The sequence below is a fragment of the Muscardinus avellanarius genome (assembly GCF_963383645.1).
Source record: "Muscardinus avellanarius genome assembly, chromosome: 10".
In the NCBI taxonomy this organism is placed as follows: Eukaryota; Metazoa; Chordata; class Mammalia; order Rodentia; family Gliridae; genus Muscardinus; species Muscardinus avellanarius.
This window is the reverse complement of record NC_137796.1, coordinates 173,414-194,960: the sequence shown is the minus strand read 5'-3', so window position 1 is coordinate 194,960 and position 21,547 is coordinate 173,414. Positions and strand designations below refer to the sequence as shown.

General features: G+C 45.5%; 1 protein-coding gene across 1 annotated transcript in view; it reads left to right on the top strand.

Moving 5' to 3' along the window:
- Window positions 1–7,585: 7,585 nt before the first annotated feature.
- Window positions 7,586–21,547, top strand: part of LOC308267903 (mitochondrial inner membrane m-AAA protease component AFG3L1) — a gene marked incomplete at both ends in the record, with an annotated part of 47,372 nt that continues 33,410 nt past the window's right edge. Inside the window, 3 exons of the mRNA XM_080702851.1 lie at window positions 7,586–7,723; window positions 16,207–16,297; window positions 20,928–21,022. Coding sequence (XP_080558977.1) covers window positions 7,586–7,723; window positions 16,207–16,297; window positions 20,928–21,022 — 324 coding nt within the window. The remainder of the gene's footprint in view (window positions 7,724–16,206; window positions 16,298–20,927; window positions 21,023–21,547) is intronic.

The following is a 21,547-nucleotide window of genomic DNA, read 5'->3' as shown; positions in this document are numbered from 1 at the left end:
CTCTTAGGAACTTAGTGAGATCCTGTTTTCAAATAAAAAATAAGCCCGGCGTGGTGGTGCATGCTTGTAATCCCAGCATTTGGGAGGTGGAGACCAGAGGATCGTGGTTCACCTCAGCTACTTAGTGAGGTCCTTTGCAACTCCGTGAGACCCGGTTTCAAAATAAAGAATAAAAAATAGGGCAGGGGGTGTAGCTTGGAGGCCTAATGCCCCTGGGTTCCATCCCCAGACCCACAAAAATAAATAAATAAATAAATAAATAGATAGATAGATAGAGCCGGGCGTGGTGGCACATGCTTGCAATCCCCGCGCTTGGGAGGCTGAGACAGGAGGATCGCACAGGTTCGAAGCCAGCCTCAGCTACTTAGTGAGGCTCTCGGCAACTTAGTAGGACCCTGTTTCCAAATAAAATATAAAATGGGTCTGGGAGTATAGCCTGGAGGTAGAAAGCCTCTGGGTTCCACCTCCGGTATCAAAAAAAGAATAAAAAATAGGACTGTGGGTGTAGCTCAGATGTAGAATGCCCTTGGGTTCTATCCTGAGTACCACACACACAAAAATAAATAAATAAATAAATAAATAAATAAATAAATAAATAAATAAATAAATAAAGACTAGGCCGGGCGTGGTGGCGCACGCTTGTAATCCCAGCATTTGGGAGGCTGAGACCTGGAGGATCGCGGTTCGCAGACAGCCTCAGCTACTTAATGAGGCCTTCTGCAACTCAGTGAGACCTGGTTTCAAAATAAAGAAAAAAGTAGGGCAGGAGGTGTAGCTCCGAGGTCAAATGCCCCTGGGTTCCATCCCCAGACCCGCAAAAAAAAAAAAAAAAAAAAAAAAAAAAAAAAAAAAAGAAGAAGACTAAAAAATAGGGCTGGGGGTATAGTTCAGAGGTACAATGCCCCTGGGTTCCACCCCCCACTACCACACACACAAAAAAAAAGAGTAAAAAAAAAAAAAAAATAGGGCTGAGGATATAGCCTGGAGGTAGAAGGCTCCTGGGTACTATCTCCAGTATCCCCCCCACACCCGATGTTCCCACCCCTCCTGCCACTAGGGTCCTTTTAACCCACCCCAATATGTTCTCCAGTACCTCTTTTGGAACCCAGAGGCTTTCTACCTCTGGGCTATACTCCCAGACCTTTTTTATATTTTATTTGGAAACAGGGTCTCACTAAATTGCTGGAAGCCTCATTGAGTAGCTGAGGCTGGCTTCGAACCTGTGCGATCCTCCTGTCTCAGCCTCCCAAGTGCGGGGATTACAAGCGTGCGCCACCACGCCCGGCTCCAGTACCTCTTTTCTACCTGCCTCTTCTGGGTGCGTCTTAAACAATCACATACAGGTCGTTCTGAGCGTCCACAGCATGGCAGGGAGAACCCAGCAGGAGCTGATCTGCATGGCCGGCACCTTATGGAAGAGCATGCCAGATGTACCTGCCGGCATGGGGCAAACTGGCCTGCAAGAGCCAGTCACAGCAACATCACTATCTCCATCTCATTAAACATGTGTTCTCAAGACTGGTGTGTGTGGTGAGTGGGACAAAGCAGAATTGGCAGAAAAGTAAATGGCAGGCTCAAAAAGACCTTGCGACTTTCCCCAGCCAGTGGGCGTCAGCATGATGTGGTTTGGTTAAGTAACACATCAGTCAACTGGGAAAGCACTTCTATTGCTGTTTTATATTTTTTTTAACCAGGGGCACTCTACTTCTGAACTATACTTCCAGACATTTTATTTTTCGTTTTGAACTAGGGTCTCACTAAGTTGCTGAGGCTGGTCTTGAACCTGGATCCTCTTGCCTCAGCTTCTCAAGTACCAGGATTTTAGGAGTGCACCATGGCACCTGACTTCTGTAGTCATGTTGGAATGAGTCTCATGAACTTGAGGGTTGCAAGGTTGCCCAGTCATGTGATGACAGCAGGTTCAGCAGAGGCCATTCTAGCTCCCAAGATGAATGACCATTGTCAGAAATCAGACCCACTAACAGGGCCTTCACTGTAACTCAAGGCCATCTCCCTTGCCCTTGAATAGGGTTTATTAATGGATAGACTTCATGGGATCCATAAACTCATCTCCCAAATTAGATTCAAAACTCTAGGTGCAGCCAGGCGTGGTGGCACATGCCTATAATCCCAGTACTTGGGAGGCTAAGACAGAAGGATTACAGGTTTGAGGCCAGCCTTAGCAATTTAGCAAGACTGTTTCCAAATAAAAAATAAAATGGCAGCCTCAGCTACTTAGTGAGGCCCTTTGCAACTCAATGAGACCCTGTTTTGAAATAAAGAATAAAAAATAGGACTGGGGGTGTAGTTCAGAAATAGAATGCTCCTGGGTTCTATCCCCAGTAATGCAAAAATAAAATAGGGCTGGGGATGTAGCTTGGAGATAGAATGCCTTTGGGTTCAATCTCCAGTACTAAAAATAAAAACTAAGTACAGGTGGGTTTGGTGGTGCCTGCCTGTAACCCTAGTACTTGGGAGGCTAAGACAGGAGGACTGCCGGTTCAAGGACAACCTTAGGAAACAGTGAGATTCTCATCAACCTATCAAGACCCTAATTCAAAATAAAAAATAAAGAGGGCTGGGATATAGCTTGAAGGCATAATGCCCCTGGAGGGTTCAACCACTACCACCATCACCACACACACACACACAAGCCAGGCATGGTGGCGGACACCTGTAAACCTAGTACTAGGGAGGCTGAGATGGGAGGATTGCAGGTTTGAAGTCAGCCTCAGCAATTTAGTGAGGGAGTCAGTAACTTAGTGAGACTGTTTAAAAAAAAAAAAAAAAAAAGACGGGCATGGGGCCCCACACCTGTAATCCCAGTACCTGGGAGAAGAGACAGGAGGATTTCGGGTTCACAGCCAGCCTCAGCAACCTTGTGAGGCCCTCTGCAACTTAGTAAGACCCTGTTTAAAAAAAAACAAAAAATTGGGCTGGGGATGTAGCTCAGAGCTAGAATACCTCTGGGTTCTAACGCCTACATTACACACACAAAAACGAACCACTAGGTGCTCTTTGTGTGTGTGTGCATGGTACTGGAGATCAAACCCAGGGTTTTTCTACCTCTGAGCTACACTCTCAGCCCTATTTTTTTTTTTTTTTTTTTGGTGGTACTGGGGGTGGAACCCAGAGGCTTTCTACCTCTGGGCTATACTCCCAGACCTCTTTTATATTTTATTTGGAAACAGGGTATCACTAAGTTGCTGAAAGCCTCACTAAGTAACTGAGGCTGGCTTCGAACCCGTGTGATCCTCCTGCCTCAGCCTCCCAAGTGCAGGGATTACAAGCGTGCGCCACCACGCCTTTTTTTTTTTTTTTTTTTTTTTTTTTATTTTGAAACAAGGTCCCACTAAATTGCAGAGGGCCTCACTAAATTACAATTTAGTGGGGTTACAAATGTGTGCCGCCATGCCTGGCTCCATTTCTTATTTGACCATTATTCTAAGTATAAATACTCTGGCTGTTTCCTAGGTTTGCAGGTACAAGGAAGGCTGCAATGAATAGCCTCTACATATATTTCCTTTTGTGGGAGATGCATCTTCAGGCTACAATCCTGAAATGGGATTGCGAGTCAAATCCATTTTGCATTCCTGATACCAACCTGTCATACTTTATTTATTTTTGTGTTGTGGCAGTAAGGATCGAATGCGGTAGCATTCAACCTCTGAGCTACATGCCCAACCCTATTTTTAATTCCTTATTATTATTATTTTGGTGGTACTGGGGTTCCTGGAAGCCCTTCTACCTCCGGGCTACACTCCCAGACCTATTATATATATTTTTTATTTGGAAGCAGGTTCTCTTAAGCCAGTGCGGCTGGCTTTAAACCAGCGTGATCCTTCTGTCTCCCAAGTGCAGGGATTATAAGCATGTGCCACCACACCCGGCTTTATTCCTAATTGCAAAACAGGGTCACGAAGGTACTGCAAAGAGCCCAAGTAGCTAAGGCTGGCCACAAACCTGAGACCCTCTTGTCTCTGCCTCCCACGTGCTGGGATCACAAGTGTGCGCCACCACACCAGGCCCACTCTGTTTTGTGTGTGTGGTACTGGAGATTGAACTCAGGGATATTCTACATCTGAGCTACACCCCCAGCCTGATTTTATTTTTTTAATTTGGGAACTAGGTCTCATTATATCACTAAGGATGGTCTCAGACCTGCAATCCTCCCAAGTCCTGGGCTCACAAGTGTGCGCCACCACACCTGGCTCCCTCCTCATTCTGTAAGCTTAATCTCTGCATATAAGGGATATTAGCCCACTCTCTGTGAGATATATTATACTTTTAGTTTCTCATTGCCTTTGACCTTATTTGTTTGTTTTCTTTCCTATGGAAGTTTTTGTGTGTGTGTGTGTGTGTGTTGTATTGGGGATTGAACCCAGGGGCAGTCTAGCTCTGAGCCATACCCACAGCCTTATTTTATATTTGTAAATTTTTTTAATTTTTTAATTTTTTAAATTAAAAAAAATTTTTTTGGTGGTACTGGGATTCCTGTAAACACTTCTACCTTCAGGTTCCACTCCCAGACCAATTTTTATATTTTTTATTTGGAAAACAGGGTCTCTTAAGCCAGCAAGGCTGGCTTTGAACCAGCGCCATCCTCCTGTCTCCGCCTCCCAAGCGTGGGGATTACAAGCTTGCACCACCACGCCTGGCATATTTTTTTATTTTTCTTTTTGCAGTACTAGGGATGGAACACAGCAGTATTCTATCTCCAAGCTACACCCCTAGCCCTAATTTTATTCTTTTATTTTGAAACAGGGTCTCACTGACTTGCAGAGGGCCTCACTATGTAGCTGAGGCTGTCTGCAAACTGCAACCCTCCTGCTTCAGCCTCTCTCAAATATTGGGATTACAAGCATGCACCACCATGCCTGGCTTGCTAGGTTGATGAGTCTCACTACTTGCTGAGGTTGTCCTCGAACCTGCAATCCTTCTCAGTCTCCCAAGTACTGGGATTCCAGGTGTGTGCCACATCTGGTTGTTTTTTAAATTTTGAAAGAGGGTCTTGCTAAATTGCTGAGGCTGACCTGTAATTTGCTACCCTCTTGGCTCAGTCTCCTAAGCACTGGGATTATAGGCCTGCACCACTGCGCCTGACGTTTTTTTTTTTTTTTTTGTAGTATTAGGGATGGAACCTGGGAGTATTCTACCTCTGAACTGCCCACCCCCGGCCCTATTTTTTATTCTTTATTTTGAAACAGGGTCTCACTAAGTTGCAGAGGGCCTCACTAAGTAGCTGAGCCTGGACGTGAACCTGTGGTCCTCCTGTCTCAGCCTCCCGAGTGCTGGGATCACAAGTGTGCGCCACCGCGCCCGGCTGTGCACTGCTTCTTGTCATACAATTCCCCACAGCAATTTGCTGCATCATTGTTCTTGACACTCCAGTTTCCACTCAGCATTACAGCTGCTGCTGGTAAGAACAGTGGCCTCAAAATGTGAAAAGCCTGCCAACAATTCTTTTTGTGGTCAAGTGATGTAGGGAAGGTGGAGTCTCCCTTCCTCTCCTGCTGCCTGCTCCTGTTCCAGCTGCATCAGTTTCTAATTTGAGAAATCTTCATGGGACCTCAGCAACTGGTCCATATCAGCCTCTACAGCCTCTCCCAAGGTCACATTCTTGGCAAGTGTCACAGCATTTTGTTTAAGCTGTACAATTTTATCTGTTTGGAAGAAACTTTGGAATTGAACACTCTGGCCAATACTTCTTCCACATAGTTATTGCTGGTTTGAGCTCCCAAGCTACTGCAATGTTGTCTGCAGCATGCATGATATTGTAGTTTCTCCAAAACTCTGACTACAGCTGTATTTTCATCATTTGTTGCTTTCAGGATGTGCTCAAAAGTCCTTCTCAGATCATGAGCTTTGAAGGTTGAGGCTACACTAAACCATGAGCTGGATTGAATTAGCTGTACTGTCATGAAGGTATTTTACTCTTATATTACCAGAAAGATAACTCAAATTCACTGGCTGGCATGGTGCAATATGTAGGATGAGCAATGCTTTGTGGCACAGTATTTTTCAACAGCAGGGCAAAAAAAGTGTGTGGACCATTCATGAAAGATGCTACTGGTGGCCCGAGCCTTTGTATTGGGGCACTTGACTGCAGGCAAACTGGGTTTCAAATACCCTTTCATAACCTTAGGATTTTCTGAGTGTCACACAGGTAAGGGCTTCAGCTTAAAGTCTCCAGCTGCACTTCCACCAAGAAGCGGCATCAAGTGACTTAAACTCAGGATCTGATTTATCTTCCAGGGAAATTTATGTCCTGTCAAGTTTTTTTTTTTTTTTTTTCGGTACTGGGGATGGAACCCAGGGGCATTTTACCTCCAAGCTACATCCCAGCCCTATTTTTTTTATTCTTTATTTTGAAACAGGGTCTCACTGAGTAGCGGAGGTTGTCTGTGAACCGCGATCCTCCTGTCTCAGCCTCCCAAATAGGATTACAAGCATGCGCCACCACGCCCGGCTTTTCCAGGCATTTTTGCCTTCCGAAATAAAATAAAGCCATAGCAGTCTCAGGTGTTTTAAAAAGGTTGTGGCTCCCTACACTCCTTTGCAGAACTTGGAGAAGATAAAACGAGGGGGTGAGGAGGTGCAGGCAGACATTCTGGAGACACAGAGAGGGAACCACAGGCCTGCCTGGCCCCACTGCCTAGAAACAGGCTGGTTTATTCTCCACTCTTCGGTGGCTGCACGGGCCAAATTCCTGGTCAGTACAGATGTAAGCATATAAAAAAGTGGAGCCGGGCGTGGTGGCGCATGCTTGTAATCCCAGCATTCTGGAGGCTGAGACCACGGACAGCCTCAGCTACTTAGGCCCTCTGCAACTCAGTGAGACCCGGTTTCAAAATAAAGAATAAAAAATAGGGCAGGGGGTGTAGGTCGGAGGTCAAATGCCCCTGGGTTTCATACCCAGACTCGGGAAAAAAAAAAAAGTGGACTGTGATTCTGCAGCTTCAGTGAACAAGACTAACCTGCCAACCAAACAAAAAATCCATAAAGGGGGACAATGCGGCAGGGGAATAACGAAACAGTTCCTTCCTTCGGGAGGTACAAGGCAACAGCACTCTACACCTGCTGCCAAGCTTCACTTTAGCGCCGCTTCCCAAAAAGGAGCCGGAAACACGTGGGAGATGTCAAACCAAGCAGGCCCGCGGCGCGCGTCTGTCATCCTGGCACTTGGCAGCCGAGACAAGGAGGACCGCAGGTTTGAGTCCACCGTATAATTTAGCGAGACCGTATTTCAAAATAAGAAATAAAATAAGCCTAGGGGTGTATCTCAGATGTGGAAAGACTACACACACACCGCCCCCCACCCCCACCCCGCCTCAAGGCGGAGTTGGGTATCCCTTTGGCCCCTAGACCGAGCAGGAAGCTGAAGTTTGGCGCTGCGCCTTGGAGTTCTAGGACAAAGCAGACAAAAGGCCGGCCGGCCCTGCGGCGCACGCGCGAGCCGGCCAGCGCTCGGGACCCTGCTGCGCACGCGCGACCCTGCCCGCGTTCGGGGCTCGGCGCTCCGTGACCTGGCTGACGCTGGACTGCGCACGCGCGCGCCCAGGTGGCGCGAGGTCGCGGGTGGGGGATGTCTCACCGACTGGTGGCGGCGGCCGGCAGCCGGGCGGTGGCCTGGCCGCTCGCCGTGTGGTGGCGATGGGGCGGCGCCCCGGGAGGAGGCGTCACGGCCCATATTGGCGTGAGGGCGTTCGGTACGGCTCGACAGGTCGGTAGGAAGCTTCGGCTGCCGGTTCGGGCGGCCGCGCTCGACGCTTCCGTGACGCCATCCGTCTGCGTCGGTCGGAGGCGTGGGAGCGGCCACTTCCTGGTCCGGGGCCCCGCCCAGTCCCCGGAGAAGGCCGTTCCAGCTGGCGGGTGTCCCCTGCGCGTGACCTCAGTGTCCTATCCTCCTGCCCCTTCCCCGCGGCCCCCTAGCCACTAACTCCAAGACCCTGCCGTCAGCCAGGTGCTCGGGCCTCAGCCAGCTCCATTCGGCTTTCTGGAGCCGGACGCTGAGGGGTTTGTTCATTAGAGTCGCTCTGACCGCGATCCCTGGCTTACCTCCAGGCCCAGAGCAGCAAGCCTCCAGTTTGCCGGGCAGGGCTGCTCGTGGAGACGTGTTTAATGGACGTCAGGGAGTTTTGTAAACTCTTACGATGCGTTGTAGTCAATGAACACTTGTTGAATTGGACTACGGCGAACCTTGTAACAGCTGATGCTGCCTGGAGGGCTCAGTGCTCAGGACTTTATACACATGTCCAGTATGTGATGTGGGTATTGCTGTAACTCAGTGTGTGCATGCGTGTGTGTGTACAGAGGATTGAATCCAGAGATATTTTATCTTCGAGCTACACCCCCAGCCCTTTCTGTTTTGTTTCCAGGATTTTGCTAAGTTGCTAAGTCTCGCCAGGTTGCTGAGGCTGGTCTTGAACCTGCAGTTCTCCTGTCTCAGTCTCTCAGGTACGGGATTACAAGCGTGTGCCACCATGCCCTGCTTGTATCTTTATTTTAATGTTGGTGGTACTGGGGATGGAACTCAGAGGCATTCTACCCCCCAGCTACACCCCCAACCCTACTTTTTGTTCTTTATTTTGAAACAAGGTCTAAGTTGGGAAGGGCTTCACTAAGTAGCTGAGGCCAGCCTTGAAACCAGACCCTCTAATGCTGAGATTAGAAGCATACACCACCACCCCCGGCTTGCATCTGTATTTTATTTATTTATTTATTTATTTATTTATTTATTTATTTTTGTGGTCCTGGAGATGTAACCCAGGGGCCTCTACCTCTGGCTACACCCCCGACCTATTTTTTATTTTAAACCGGTTTTATTTAGTTGTTGAGAGCCTCACTAAGTAGCGAGGCTGGCTTCGAACCTGTGCGATCCTCCTGTCTTAGCCTCCCAAGTACTGGGATTACAAGCGTGCACCTCCACCTGTGGCTTGCATCTGTATTTTATTTTATTTTTGCGGGTCTGGGGATGGAACCCAGGGGCATTCGACCTCCGAGCTACACCCCCTGCCCTATTTTTTATTCTATATTTTGAAACAGGGTCTCACTAAGTTGCAGAGGGCCTCACTAAGTAGCTGAGGCTGTCCACGAACCGTGATCCTCTGGTCTCAGCCTCCCGAATGCTGGGATTACAGGCGTGCACCACCACACCTGGCTTTTGCATCTGTTTATTTATTTATTTATTTATTTATTTATTTATTTATTTATTGGTACTGGAGATGGAACCCAGGGGCCTTTTACCTCTGACCTATTTTTTTATATTTTATTTGGAAACAGGGTCTCTTAAACTAGCTGAGGCTGGCTTCGAATCTGCAGGATCCTCCTGTCTCAGCCTCCCAAGCGCGGGGATTACAAGCGTGCGCCACCACGCCCGGCTTGCATCTGTATTTACTTTAATTAATTAATTTATTTATTTATTTTTGGTGGTACTGGGGTTCCTGGAAGCCCTTCTACCTCTGGGCTACACTTCCAGACCTATTTTGTATTTTTATTTGGAAACAGGGTCTCTTAAGCCAGTGAGGCTGGTTCCGAACCAGCATGATCCTCCTGTCTCCGCCTCCCAAGCCCGGGGATTACAAGCGTGTGTCACCATGCCTGGCTGCATCTGTATTTTACACGTATGAAATAGTCCTCTTTTGTGTGTGTGTGTGTGTGTGTTACTGGAGATTGAATATAGGGTCGTTCTACCTTGTAGATACACCTCCAGCCCTATTTTTTATTTTTTAAAGCACAGACTCATCAGGTTGATGAGAGTCTCATCACTTGCTGAGGCTGTCCTTGAACCTTTGATCCTCTGTCTTAGTCTCTCAAGTACTGGAATTACAGGTGTGAGCCACCATGCCCGGCTTATTTAATTTAATTTTATTTATTTTATTGATGGTACTGGGGATGGAACCCAGGGGCGTTCTACCTCTGGGCTACACTCCCAAACCTATTTTATATTTTATATTATATTTGGAAACAGGGTCTCTTAAGCCTGCTCGAATCTTCCAGATCCTCCTGTCTCAGCCTCCCAAGCATGGGGATTACAAGTGTGCACCACCACGCCTGGCTTTTTTTTTTTTTTTTTTAATTTTGAAGAGTCTTGCTAAGTTATTGCTAAGTTATTGTTGTCTTGAATCTACAGTCTTGTCTCAGCTTCCCAGGTACTGGGATTACCTCTGAGATACACCCCAAGCCCTATTTTATTTTTTGTTTGGAGGCAGGGTCTCGCTAAGTTCTTGAGAGCCTCACTAAATTGCTGAGGCTGGAACCTGTTATCATTCCATCCTCATCCTCCCAAGTACTAGTATTACAGGTGTGTGCCACCAACCTGGCTGAGTTTTTGATTTTTGATCCCAGAGAGGTGGTTTTCAGGCCATAAATAGGAAAGATTTAATGGGTTTGTTTCCTGTCCTGTCTTTAGGATTGAACTCTCCCCTTTACATTTCTATTCATTTGAGAAAACACATCTTAGTTTTGTTTTTCACACTCAACAGTGAAAGCAAAGTCTTTTTTTTTTTTTTTTTTTTTGCAGGTCTGGGGATGGAACCCAGGGGCATTTGACCTCCGAGCTACACCCCCTGCCCTATTTTTTATTCTTTCTTTTGAAACCAGGTCTCACTGAGTTGCAGAGGGCCTCACTAAGTAGCTGAGGCTGTCTGCGAACCTCGATCCTCCAGGTCTCAGCCTCCCGAATGCTGGGATTACAAGCGTGTGCCACCATGCCCGGCTAAGCAAAGTCTTTTACCTGTGCCCATGTTGCATCTCAGCATTGCAGAGGGCTGTTCTAGTTGTTCATATGTTGAAAAGCAGTATATAGTGAGTGTGTGCAGATTGGTATAACACAGTTGAGTCCTGAGTCACTGAACTGCAGAGGACTCCAGTGTCTTTATGAAAGAAGGAAGTTTGCTGGTTTTTAAGTTCCTTCCCTGAATAAATCATCATTTTTGTTAGACAAATTTATCTGTTAAATTTACTGGCCAGGGCATATCAGGATGAATGAGGCAGACAGTAGCACTGCTCAAGGGAAGCCTGTGTTGTTCAAGCTTCCTTGTACTCTTTTATTCCATGATTGCCTACACTATCTTTGGGCTCTTAGAATTTACATTGCTATGCAAAGAGGAACTAGACAGTGTGTTTGGGGTTACATTAAGTATGTAGGAAAATGGAAACAAAATAAGAGAAATAAAAAAATGAAGAGATGGGGATGGAGGAGGGATAAATGCTAAGTGACATGCTATTTTAGGTAGGATGGTCAGGCCCCTGCAGGAATCAAGGGAATTCCCTGAAGGAATTAAGCATGTCAGGCAGGTCGAATAGCAAGTGTGTTGCCTTGGGGTAGCTTGAAGGTAGAAGGGCCCTGGGTTCAGTCCCCAGTAACACACACACATGCACACAAACACACACACATACACACACACACCACACGAGGAGATCACTGAATGTCTCAGTTTTTACATTTATAATGAAGGCTACATCTGACCTGATGTCCCCTAACCAAATTACAGGAGGACTTAATCATGAATTAAAAGTAAGGGATTGGCTGTTTTTATCAAGTTTTGGGCCCTGGAGAGTCATACTTTAGACCTCTAGAACTGTAGGCTAACCAGTATCTGTGGAGCATCCAGTGCCAGACCTCCTACTTTCTGGGGATAGCATGGAAGATTTGGGCATCAGAATTCTTATCACACACCTGCTGTTACCAGTGTCTTAAATTCTACTTTTCTGCTTCTGTAATGGGGATGATAGCATCTACTTTCTCAGGACAGGTGGTAAGGATTAAAATGAGGTTACTAAGAAGCATCATCTCTCACCCTGCCACTGCCCAGTATTTTCCACCTTTTGCCCTTTGTCTAGATTCCCTGTGGACCCATACCTTGGGTTCCAAACCCTTGACAGGGTGATTGTTTTTATTTGTTTGTTTGTTTGTTTGTAGGTCTGGGGATGGAACCCAGGGGCATGAGACCTCCAAGCTACACCTCCTGCCCTAATTTTTGTTTTTATTTATTTATTTATTTTGGGCATTATACCTCCAAGCTACACCTCCTGCCCTAATTTTTTATTTATTTATTTATTTATTTATTTATTTATTTATTTATTTATTTATTTATTTATTTATTGGTGGTACTGGGGTTCCTGGAAGCCCTTCTACCTCCAGGCTACACTCTCAGACCTATTTTTATATTTTTATTTGGAAACAGGGTCTCCCAAGCCAGCGTGCGCGGCTGGCTTCGAACCTGTGCGATCCTCCTGGCTCTATCTCCCAAACGTGGGGATTACAAGTGTGCGCCACCACGCCCGGCGTTTGTTCTTTATTTTGAAACAGGGTCTCACTAAGTTGTGGAGGTCCGCGAACCACGATCCTCCAGTCTCAGCCTCCCAAATGCTGCGATTACAAGCGCTCCATGCCCGGCCAGGGTAATTGTTTTTTAGTTTGTATCAGGTGCTTTTCTGTTGGTGCACAGAGGACTTGAAGCTAATTATTTCATGGTGCAGAAGTCCTTGGTCTCCGTACAGCCTTTCCTCATAGTGTGGGGCTGCTGCTATTGTTGCTAGCATTGCCTTTCTGTGCTTCTGAAGATTGAACCCAAGGGAATTCTACTTCTTGGCAACACCTTCAGCCTTATTTTTTTGAAATAGGGGCTCCAGAGCTGGGCGTGGTGGCACACTCTTGTAATCCCCGTGCTTGGGAGGCAGAGACAGGAGGATCACGCAGGTTCAAAGCCAGCCACGCTGGCGTAAGAGACCCTGTTTCAAAAATATAAAATAAGTCTGGGAGTGTAGCCTGGAGGTAGAAGGGCTTCCAGGAACCCCAATACCACCAAAAAAAAAAAAAAAAAAAAGAGGAGCTTGATTGGTTGATGAGAGTATTACTACTTGCTGAGGCTATCCTTGAGCCTGTGATCCTCCTGTCTCAGCCTCTCAAGTACTGGGATTACAGGCCTGTGTCACCACACCTGGCTCCAGCATCACATTTCTGACCTTGCTTATCTGGATAATACTCCAGATGGATTTTTTTATTGTTGTTGTGGATCTGGGGATGGAACCAGGGGCATTTGACCTCTGCACTATACCACCTGCCCTATTTTGTATTTTTATTTTGAAACAGGGTCTCACAAAGTTGCAGAGGGCCTCAGTAAGTAGCTGAGGCTGTTTGCCAACCCCGATCCTCCTGTCTCAACCTCTCAAATGCTGGGATTACAAGTGTGCGCCACCATGCCCGGCCTCTAGATGGAATATTAACATTTCTCTTATGGCTTACTTTGTTTTTTAGTCTGTGGTGGCTAATTAATTAATTAGCAATTTAGTGATTGAGGAATGGATTTCCTTTGGAGCAATAGCCTACAAAACCTGACACATTGTGAATGTTGACAAGCTGAAATAAAATAGGTGTCATCACCTACAGGTCTAATTTTATTATAATAAAATATTGGAGACAACCCAGATTTTTTTATTATGTTTAGATTTTGTTGAATACATTTAATACTGGATTATTGCATGTGCTTAGATTTCTGGTTTTTTTTTTTTTTTTTTTGTGGTACTGGAGATTGAACCCAGGGGCATTCTACCTCCCAGCTACCCCAGCCCTATATTTTATTTTATTTTTTTGTGGTGGTACTAGAGGTGGAACCCAGAGGGTTTCTATCTCTGGGCTATACTCCCAGACCTATTTTTTTTTTTAAATATTTTATTTGGAAACAGGGTCCAAGTTGCTGAGAGCCTCACTAAGTAGCTGAGGCTGGCTTTGAACCTGTGTGATCCTCCTGTCTCAGCCTCCCAAGCGCAGGGATTACAAGCATATGCCACCACGCCCGGCTCTTTTTTATTTTATTTATTTATTTATTTATTTATTTATTTATTTTTTGGGTGGTACTGGGGGTAGAACCCAGAGGCTTCCTACCTCTGGTCTATACTCCTAGAATTAGGAAACAGGATCTTACTAAGTTGCTAAGAGCCTCACTAAGTAGCTGAGGCTGGCTTTGAACCTGCGTGATCCTCCTGTCTCAGCCTCCCAAGAGCAGGGATTACAAGCGTGCGCCACCATGCCTGGTTCTATATTTTAAATTCTTTATTCCTTTTTTTTTTTTTTTTCCGGGTCTGGGGATGGAACCCAGGGGCATTTGACCTCCAAGCTACACCCCTTGCCCTATTTATTTATTTATTTATTTATTTTGGGTGGTACTGGGGGTGGAATCCAGAGGCTTTCTACCTCCGGCCTATACTCCCAGACTTTTTATATTTTATTTGGAAACAGGGACTCACTAAGTTGCTGAAAGCCTCACTAAGTAGCTGAGGCTGGCTTCGAACCCGTGCGATCCTCCTGTCTCGGCCTTCCAAGCGCGGGGATTACAAGCGTGCACCACCACGCCCGGCTTTTTTTATTCTTTATTTTGAAACAGGGTCTCACTAAGTTGAGGAGGGCCTCATTAAGTAGCTGAGGTTGTCCTCGAACCATGATCCTCTGGTCTCAGCCTCTCGAATGCTGGGATTACAAGTGTGCACCACCATGCCCGGCTTTTAATTCTTTATTTTGAAACAGGGTCTCACTGAGTTGCAAAGGGCCTCACTAAGTAGCAGGGGCTGTCCACAAACTGTGCTCCTCCTGTCTCAGCCTCCCAAATGCTGGGATTACAAGCTTGCACCATCACTCCCAGTTTATGTTTTTTTTTAATATGTTGCCTTTATTGTAATTTTTGTTGAAATGGCTTTTGACTTGAATTAGTGAAAAGTCTAAGTTGCCTCTAGTCCTGTCCTCAACTCATGTTTTAAGTTGGCAACTTCTGATAAAAACTGGTATTTTGCTCCTTGAGGACTGAAGAAATGCAGGGGTATCAGGAAAGCTATTTGCCTTCTTTGCCTGACAAAGACATTGACCTCTTGGCTGACCAAAGTAAATTACAGTGCTACGGTGATTACACATGCCTGAAATACCAGTACTTGGGAGGCTGAAACTGGAGGATCACAAAGTGCTGATGAGTAGCTTGGAGGCAGAATGTCTCAGGGATTCATCTCCAAACAGACACACACACACACACACACACACACACACACACACGAAAGTAAACCATAGTAAACCATAGTATTGTTAAGTATTGTGTGTGTGTTACTGGAAATTGAACCCAGGGGCATTCTCCCTCTGAGCTACATCTTCAGCCCTATTTAATTTTGTCTTAGAAACATGGTCTCACTAAGTTGTTGAGAGCCTCACTAAGTTGCTGAGGCTGGCCATGAACCTGCAATCCTCCTGTCTCAGCCTCCCAAATACTGGGATTACAAGCGTGCGCTACCACCCCTGGCTGTATTTTAATTTTGAAACAGGGTCTTGCTAAGTTGCTGAGGCTGTCTTCAAACTTTCAGTCTTTTTGTCTCAACCTCCCAACACCAGCATTACAAGACTGCATCTTTTCTGGCTTGAACCATTTTTTGTTTGTTTGTGTTTGTGGTACTGGGAATTGAACTCAGAGGCATTCTATCTCTGAGCAACACATCCCCCGTCCCATTTTATTTTTATTTTGAAACAGGGTCTCTATAGATTGCTGAGAGTCTCACTATGTTGCGGAGGCTGTCTTTGAACCTGTGATCATCTGTCACAGTCTCCCAAGTACTGAGATTATTATAGTGTTCCATCTTACCCAGCTTGAACCATATTTTTAATGTGTATTGCTGGGCATGGTGACGCACGCTTGTAATCCCCGCGCTTGGGAGGCTGAGACAGGAGGATCGCACAGGTTCGAAGCCAGCCTCAGCTACTTCGTGAGGCTCTCAGCAACTTAGTGAGACCCTGTTTCCAAATAAAGTATAAAATAGGTCTGGGAGTATAGCCCGGAGGTAGAAAGCCCCTGGGTTCCACCCTCAGTACCACACACACACACAAAAAAAAAAAAAACATGAAGCTGGGCATGGTGATGCACGCTTGTAATCCCCGCGCTTGGGAGGCGGAGACAGGAGGATCGCACAGGTTCGAAGCCAGCCGTGCTGGCTTAAGAGGCCCTGTTTCCAAATAAAAATATAAAAAATAGGTGTTTGAGAGTGTAACCCGGAGGTAGAAAGGTTATCAGGAACCCCAGTACCACCAAAAAAAAAAAAAAAAAAGATACATGAAGGCAGCAAGGTTACACCTTAGCCCATATCCTGCCCCATCTGGCCTATTGTGGCCACTGAGCAAATACTGCATTGTATTGCAGAGGCCTCTCATCGGCTAATCCTCTTCTGTTTCAGTTTTTCCAGGGGACCCGCTTTCATCAGCTAGTTCTGCAGAGGAGATTGACATCATCTTTTTCCCAGTGGCTGTGTTCAAAACCACCCAAAGGTAGCTGTCTTTTCTCTACCATCATCAGCAGCATGAGAGTTATAGGAAACAGTGTTGCTTCCTCATAGCATATTCCCACAGTGACTAAACAGAGCTGAGGGTCATGACATGAGTATTTTGAGGATTTCTCCATTGCCCCCTTTTCTAGGAAGTCATGGAACTGAACCTTTGTTTCTGCATATCTGATTATTTTTTGTGTGTGTGGTACTGGGGATAGAACCCAGGGGCATTCTACCTTTGAGCTACACCCCTAGTCCTATATTTTATCCTTTGTTTTTGAAACACAGATTCACTAAGTTGCAGACGACCTCACTAAGTAGCTGAGGCTGTCTGTGAACTGTGATTCTGCAGTCTCAGCCTCTGAAATGCTCCTATTTTTTTTTCCCTTTGTTTTGAAACAGGGTATCACTGAGTTGCAAAGGGCCTCACTAAGTACCTGAAGCTGTCAGTCTCAGCCTCCCAAATGCTGGGATTACAAGCATGTTCTACCACGCCTGGCTTGCATGTCTAGGGTCACAGGTTTGCAGCCAGCCTCAGCAACTTAGGCCCTCCAGAGACCCAGTTTCAAAAATAAGAATATAAAATAGGGTTAGGGGTGTATCTTGGAGGAAGAATGCCCCAGGTTCAATCCCCAGTACAGAAAGAAAGAAAAAAAGTTAATGTGCAGACTATAGTTAGCTTGGAGCATCTCTTTCCAGTTGGATCCCTTCAGAGCAGGCCCTGGCCTGTGCCTGTGTGCAGATAACTGCTCACAGAAGTACCTGAGGACCTGTGTCTCCACAGAGCACCAGGCATTTTGTTTTTTTATTTTTCATTTTTTTGGTGGTACTGGGGGTGGAACCCAGAGGCTTTCTACCTCCAGGCTATACTCCCAGACCTATTTTATATTTTATTTGGAAACAGGTTCTCACTAAGTTGCTGAGAGCCTCACTAAGTAGCTGAGGCTGGCTTTGAACCTGTGCGATCCTCCTGTCTCAGCCTCCCAAGCGCGGGGATTACAAGCGTGCGCCACCACGCCCGGCTGAGCACCAGGCATTTTAGCCCTTAACCAAGTGCTGGATCCTGGGGCTGTGTATTGGTTGGGTCAAGTGAGAAGAAAGAGAGGAAAGGCTGTCTTTTACTTTCTATACTGATTTGACTGTATTGTTGCTTTTCTGAGTGTTACTTTTTTTTCTCTCTCAAAGTACTAGAACCTTTTCATTTTGTCTCTAAGGGTTTGAGAAATTCTTTAAAAGAAGTGGAAGAAACACAGATTCAGAAAAACCAACAGTTCCAAGAAAAGGTAAAAGGACCAGTTTTTTATTTTATTTATTATATTTTTTTATTTTTATGTGGAACATATTGAAAACGGCATATATTCAGACTGTGCTTTGTGCCCCCCTCTCCAACAATGAGTGTCCAGGTTAACCATGCTGTATTCATACTTTTACACATATTTGGATGTAGCTCCTCAATTAATCAACTCAGTCTTCTTACTCTCCTATCCTTCCATTCTAGCTTTGCTGAGATTTCCCCTCCATTATTTGGTATTCTTGTAGTCCCTAGTTTGGTCATATTAGAGAAAACATATGTCCCTTCTCTTTCTGTGCTTGGCTAATCTCACTTAACATCCAGGTCTTTCCATCTTCTTGTGAATGACATGATTTTGTTCTTCTTTATAGCTGAGTAGAATTCTCTTGTGTATATTTTCCATTATTTTGCAATCCATTCATCTGTTGATGGAGATCTAAGTTGGTTTCATATTTTGGCTATTATGAAGAACCCAATCAAGAAATGGGCAACTGGATTGAATAGACACTTCACAAAAGAAGAGATACAAGCCGGGCATGGTGGCGCACGCTTGTAATCCCCGCACTTGGGAGGCTGAGACAGGAGGATCGCACAGGTTCGAAGCCAGCCTCAGCTACTTAGTGAGGCTCTCAGCAACTTAATGAGACCCTGTTTCCAAAAAATATATAAAATGGGTCTGGGAGTATAGCCCGGAGGTAGAAAGCCTCTAGGTTCCACCCCCAGTACCACCAAAAAAAAAAAAAAAAAAAGAATGGCCAATAGATACATGAAAAGATGCTCAACATCATTAGCCATCAGGGAGATGCAAATCAAAATTACGCAGAGATTCCATCTAACCCCAATCAGAGTGGCAAGCATAAAGAAATTAAATAACACATGCTGGAGAGGATGTGGGGTAAGAGTAACTCTTTTGCACTCTTGGTGGGAGTGCAAACTAGTTCAGCCACTGTGGAGATCAGTGTGGAGATTCCTTAGAAAACTGGGAATAAATCCACCATATGAGCCGGCTATACCACTCCTGGGTATTTGTCTAAAGGGGTTGAAATCAGGGAACTGCAGTAACATATGCATGCCCATGTTTATACAGCACAACCCATGATAGCCAAAAGGGCCAGTTTAAAATTTTTTTTATTTTTTTGGAATACTGGGAATTAAACCCAAGCGTGTTCTACATGTGAACTATACCCCAAGCCCTGTTTTATTTTTTATTTTTAAACGGTGTCTCATTAAGTTGTGGAGGTCCTCACTAAGTTGCTGAGATTGGCTTCAAATGTGGGATCCTCCTGTCTTAGCCACCCAAATACTGGGATTACAAGTGTGTGCCACCATGCCTGGCTAAAAGGGCCAGTTTGATAAGTTACGTAGTCAAGTTTATGTATGAATATGTTAGAAGCATTCACTAATTTTGGAGTGATGAGCAAGTGGGCCTGTATGCTTGAGGTCACGGTGCTGCCTGTTAGCTTCCAAGTCACCCTGTCCCTTGACCTGGTCTTCATGTCCCAGCCCTTTCTTCTTCCCACTCTCCCTTCTTCCTTTCTTCCTTTTCATGGTATGGAGATTGAACTCGGGCATTCTACTTCCGAGTGGCACCCCCAGCCCTAATTTTATTTTTATTTCAAACCTGTGATCCTCCTTCTCAGCCTCCCAAGTACTGGAATTACAAGCATGCATCACCATGTAATAATTATCATTATTATTTTTTATACTTGAGATTGAACCTCTGAACTACACCCCCAGCCACCTTTTTTTTTTTTTTTTCTTTTTTTTTCCCCCTGTGATGCTAGGGATTGAATCCAGGGGCATTCTACCTCCAAGCCACATCTTCAGCCCTATTTCATCTTTTATTTTGAAACAGGGTCTTGCTAAGTTACTGATAGCCTCACTAAGTTGCTGAAGCTGGCTTCAAACCTACAATCTTTCTGTCTCAACCTTCCAAGTACTGGGATTACAGGTGTGTACCACCATGCCCAGTTCCCCAGCCCTTTTTTTTTTTTTTAAATTTTGAGGCAGGATTTCACTAAGTTCTCAGGCTGGCCTTGAACTTGTGATCCTCCTGCCCCAACCTTGGATTACAGGTGTGTGCTACTGTGTCTGGGTAAAAATTTTATGCTAGAAACTGGTGGCACACACTTAAAAACCCAGAATTTGGGAAGCTTAAATAGGAGGATCACAGGTTTGAGGATAGCCTCAGAGACCCTGTTTCAAAATAAAAAAATACAAAGGTCTTAGAAGTAGAATGTTCCTGGGTTCAATGCCTAGTACAGAAACAAAGGAGGAATGAAAAAAAGAAAGAAAGAAAATAAGTTTTAAAATGTTTTTCTGTTCTCTGATTACTCTTTTTTGTGGTACTGGGGATAAAACTCGGGGACCTTGCCGGGCGTGGTGGGCACGCTTGTAATCCCCGCGCTTGGGAGGCTGAGACAGGAGGATCGCACAGGTTCGAAGCCAGCCTCAGCTAATTAGTGAGGCTCTCGGCAACTTAATGAGACCCTGTTTCCAAAAAATATATAAAAATGGTCTGGGAGTATAGCCCAGAGGTAGAAAACCTCTGGGTTCCACCCCCGGTACCACCCAAAAAAAAAACCCCAAAAAACCCCAAAAAACTCAGGGATCTTCTACCTCTGAGCTATACTCCCAGCCCAATTTTTTTTTTTTTTTTGTGTGTGTGTGTGTGTGTGGTACTGGGGGTGGGACCCAGGGGCTTTTCTATCTCCAGGCTATACTCCCAGACATATTTTATTTGGAAACAGGGTCTTACTGAGTTGCTGAGAGCCTCACTGAGTAGCTGAGGTTGGCTTCGAACCTGCATGATCCCTGAGGCTGGCTTTGAACCCCACAGGATCCTTCTGTCTTAGCCTCCCAAGCAGTGGGATTACAAACAAGTGCCACCAAGCTTGGCCCATCCCTATTTTTTTATTCTTTATTTTGAAACAAGGTGTCACTAAGTTGCAGAGGGCCTCACTAAGTAGCTGAGGCTTTCCAAACCCATGATCCTCTTGTCTCAGCCTCCCAAATTCTGGGATTACAAGTGTGCCCCTGCTGGGCTGTTCTTTTTTTTTTTTTGGTGGTACTGGGGGTGGAACCCAGAAGCTTTCTACCTCCAGGCTATACTCCCAGACCCATTTTATATTTTATTTGGAAACAGGGTCTCACTAAGTTGCTGAGAGCCTCACTAAGTAGCTGAGGTTGGCTTCGAACCTGCGCCATCCTCCTGTCTCAGCCTCCCAAGCGCGGGAATTACAAGTGTGCGCCACCACGCCTGGCAGCTGTGTTCTGAATACTCTTTATGTGGAAAAGTATATAAAATTGTTTTCTGAAGTCAGACTTTGTTTTTTCTTAGAAAGTGGTGAACCAACGAATGCTGGGCCTGGAGGAGATGGGAGCAAAAGAGGAGGGAAGCAGGATGACTTTGCCTGGTGGAAACGCATGCAAAAGGTTTGTGTGCCTCAAGATGACCAGACCCTGACACTGTCATGTCTCCAAAGGAGGCATCTGCTGCAGAGCTGAGGCTCTGTGTGATCTTTGCCTTAGTCTACTACTGTTATAACAAAACAGTGTGCTGGTTAACTTATAAAGAGCATAAATTTATGGTTCACAATTATGGAGATAGAAAAGTTCAAAATCAAGGTGCTGGTAGGTTCAGTGTCTAGTGAGAGCTTGGCAAAAGGTATAGACCTGCTCCCTGAAGCCCTTTAATAAGATAACTGCTGGGTGTGGTACACCCCATAATCCCAGGATTTAGGATGCTGAGCCTTGGACAATGCAGGTTTGAAGACAGCCTCAGCAACTTAGTGATATGCTGGTTCAAAATAAAAAATAAACTGGATGTGGTGGCATATGCTTATAATTCTGTTACTTGGGAGGATGAGACAAGAAGATTACAGGTTCAAGCCGGGCGTGGTGGCACACGCTTGTAATTCCCGCGCTTGGGAGGCTGAGACAGGAGGATGTCGCAGGTTC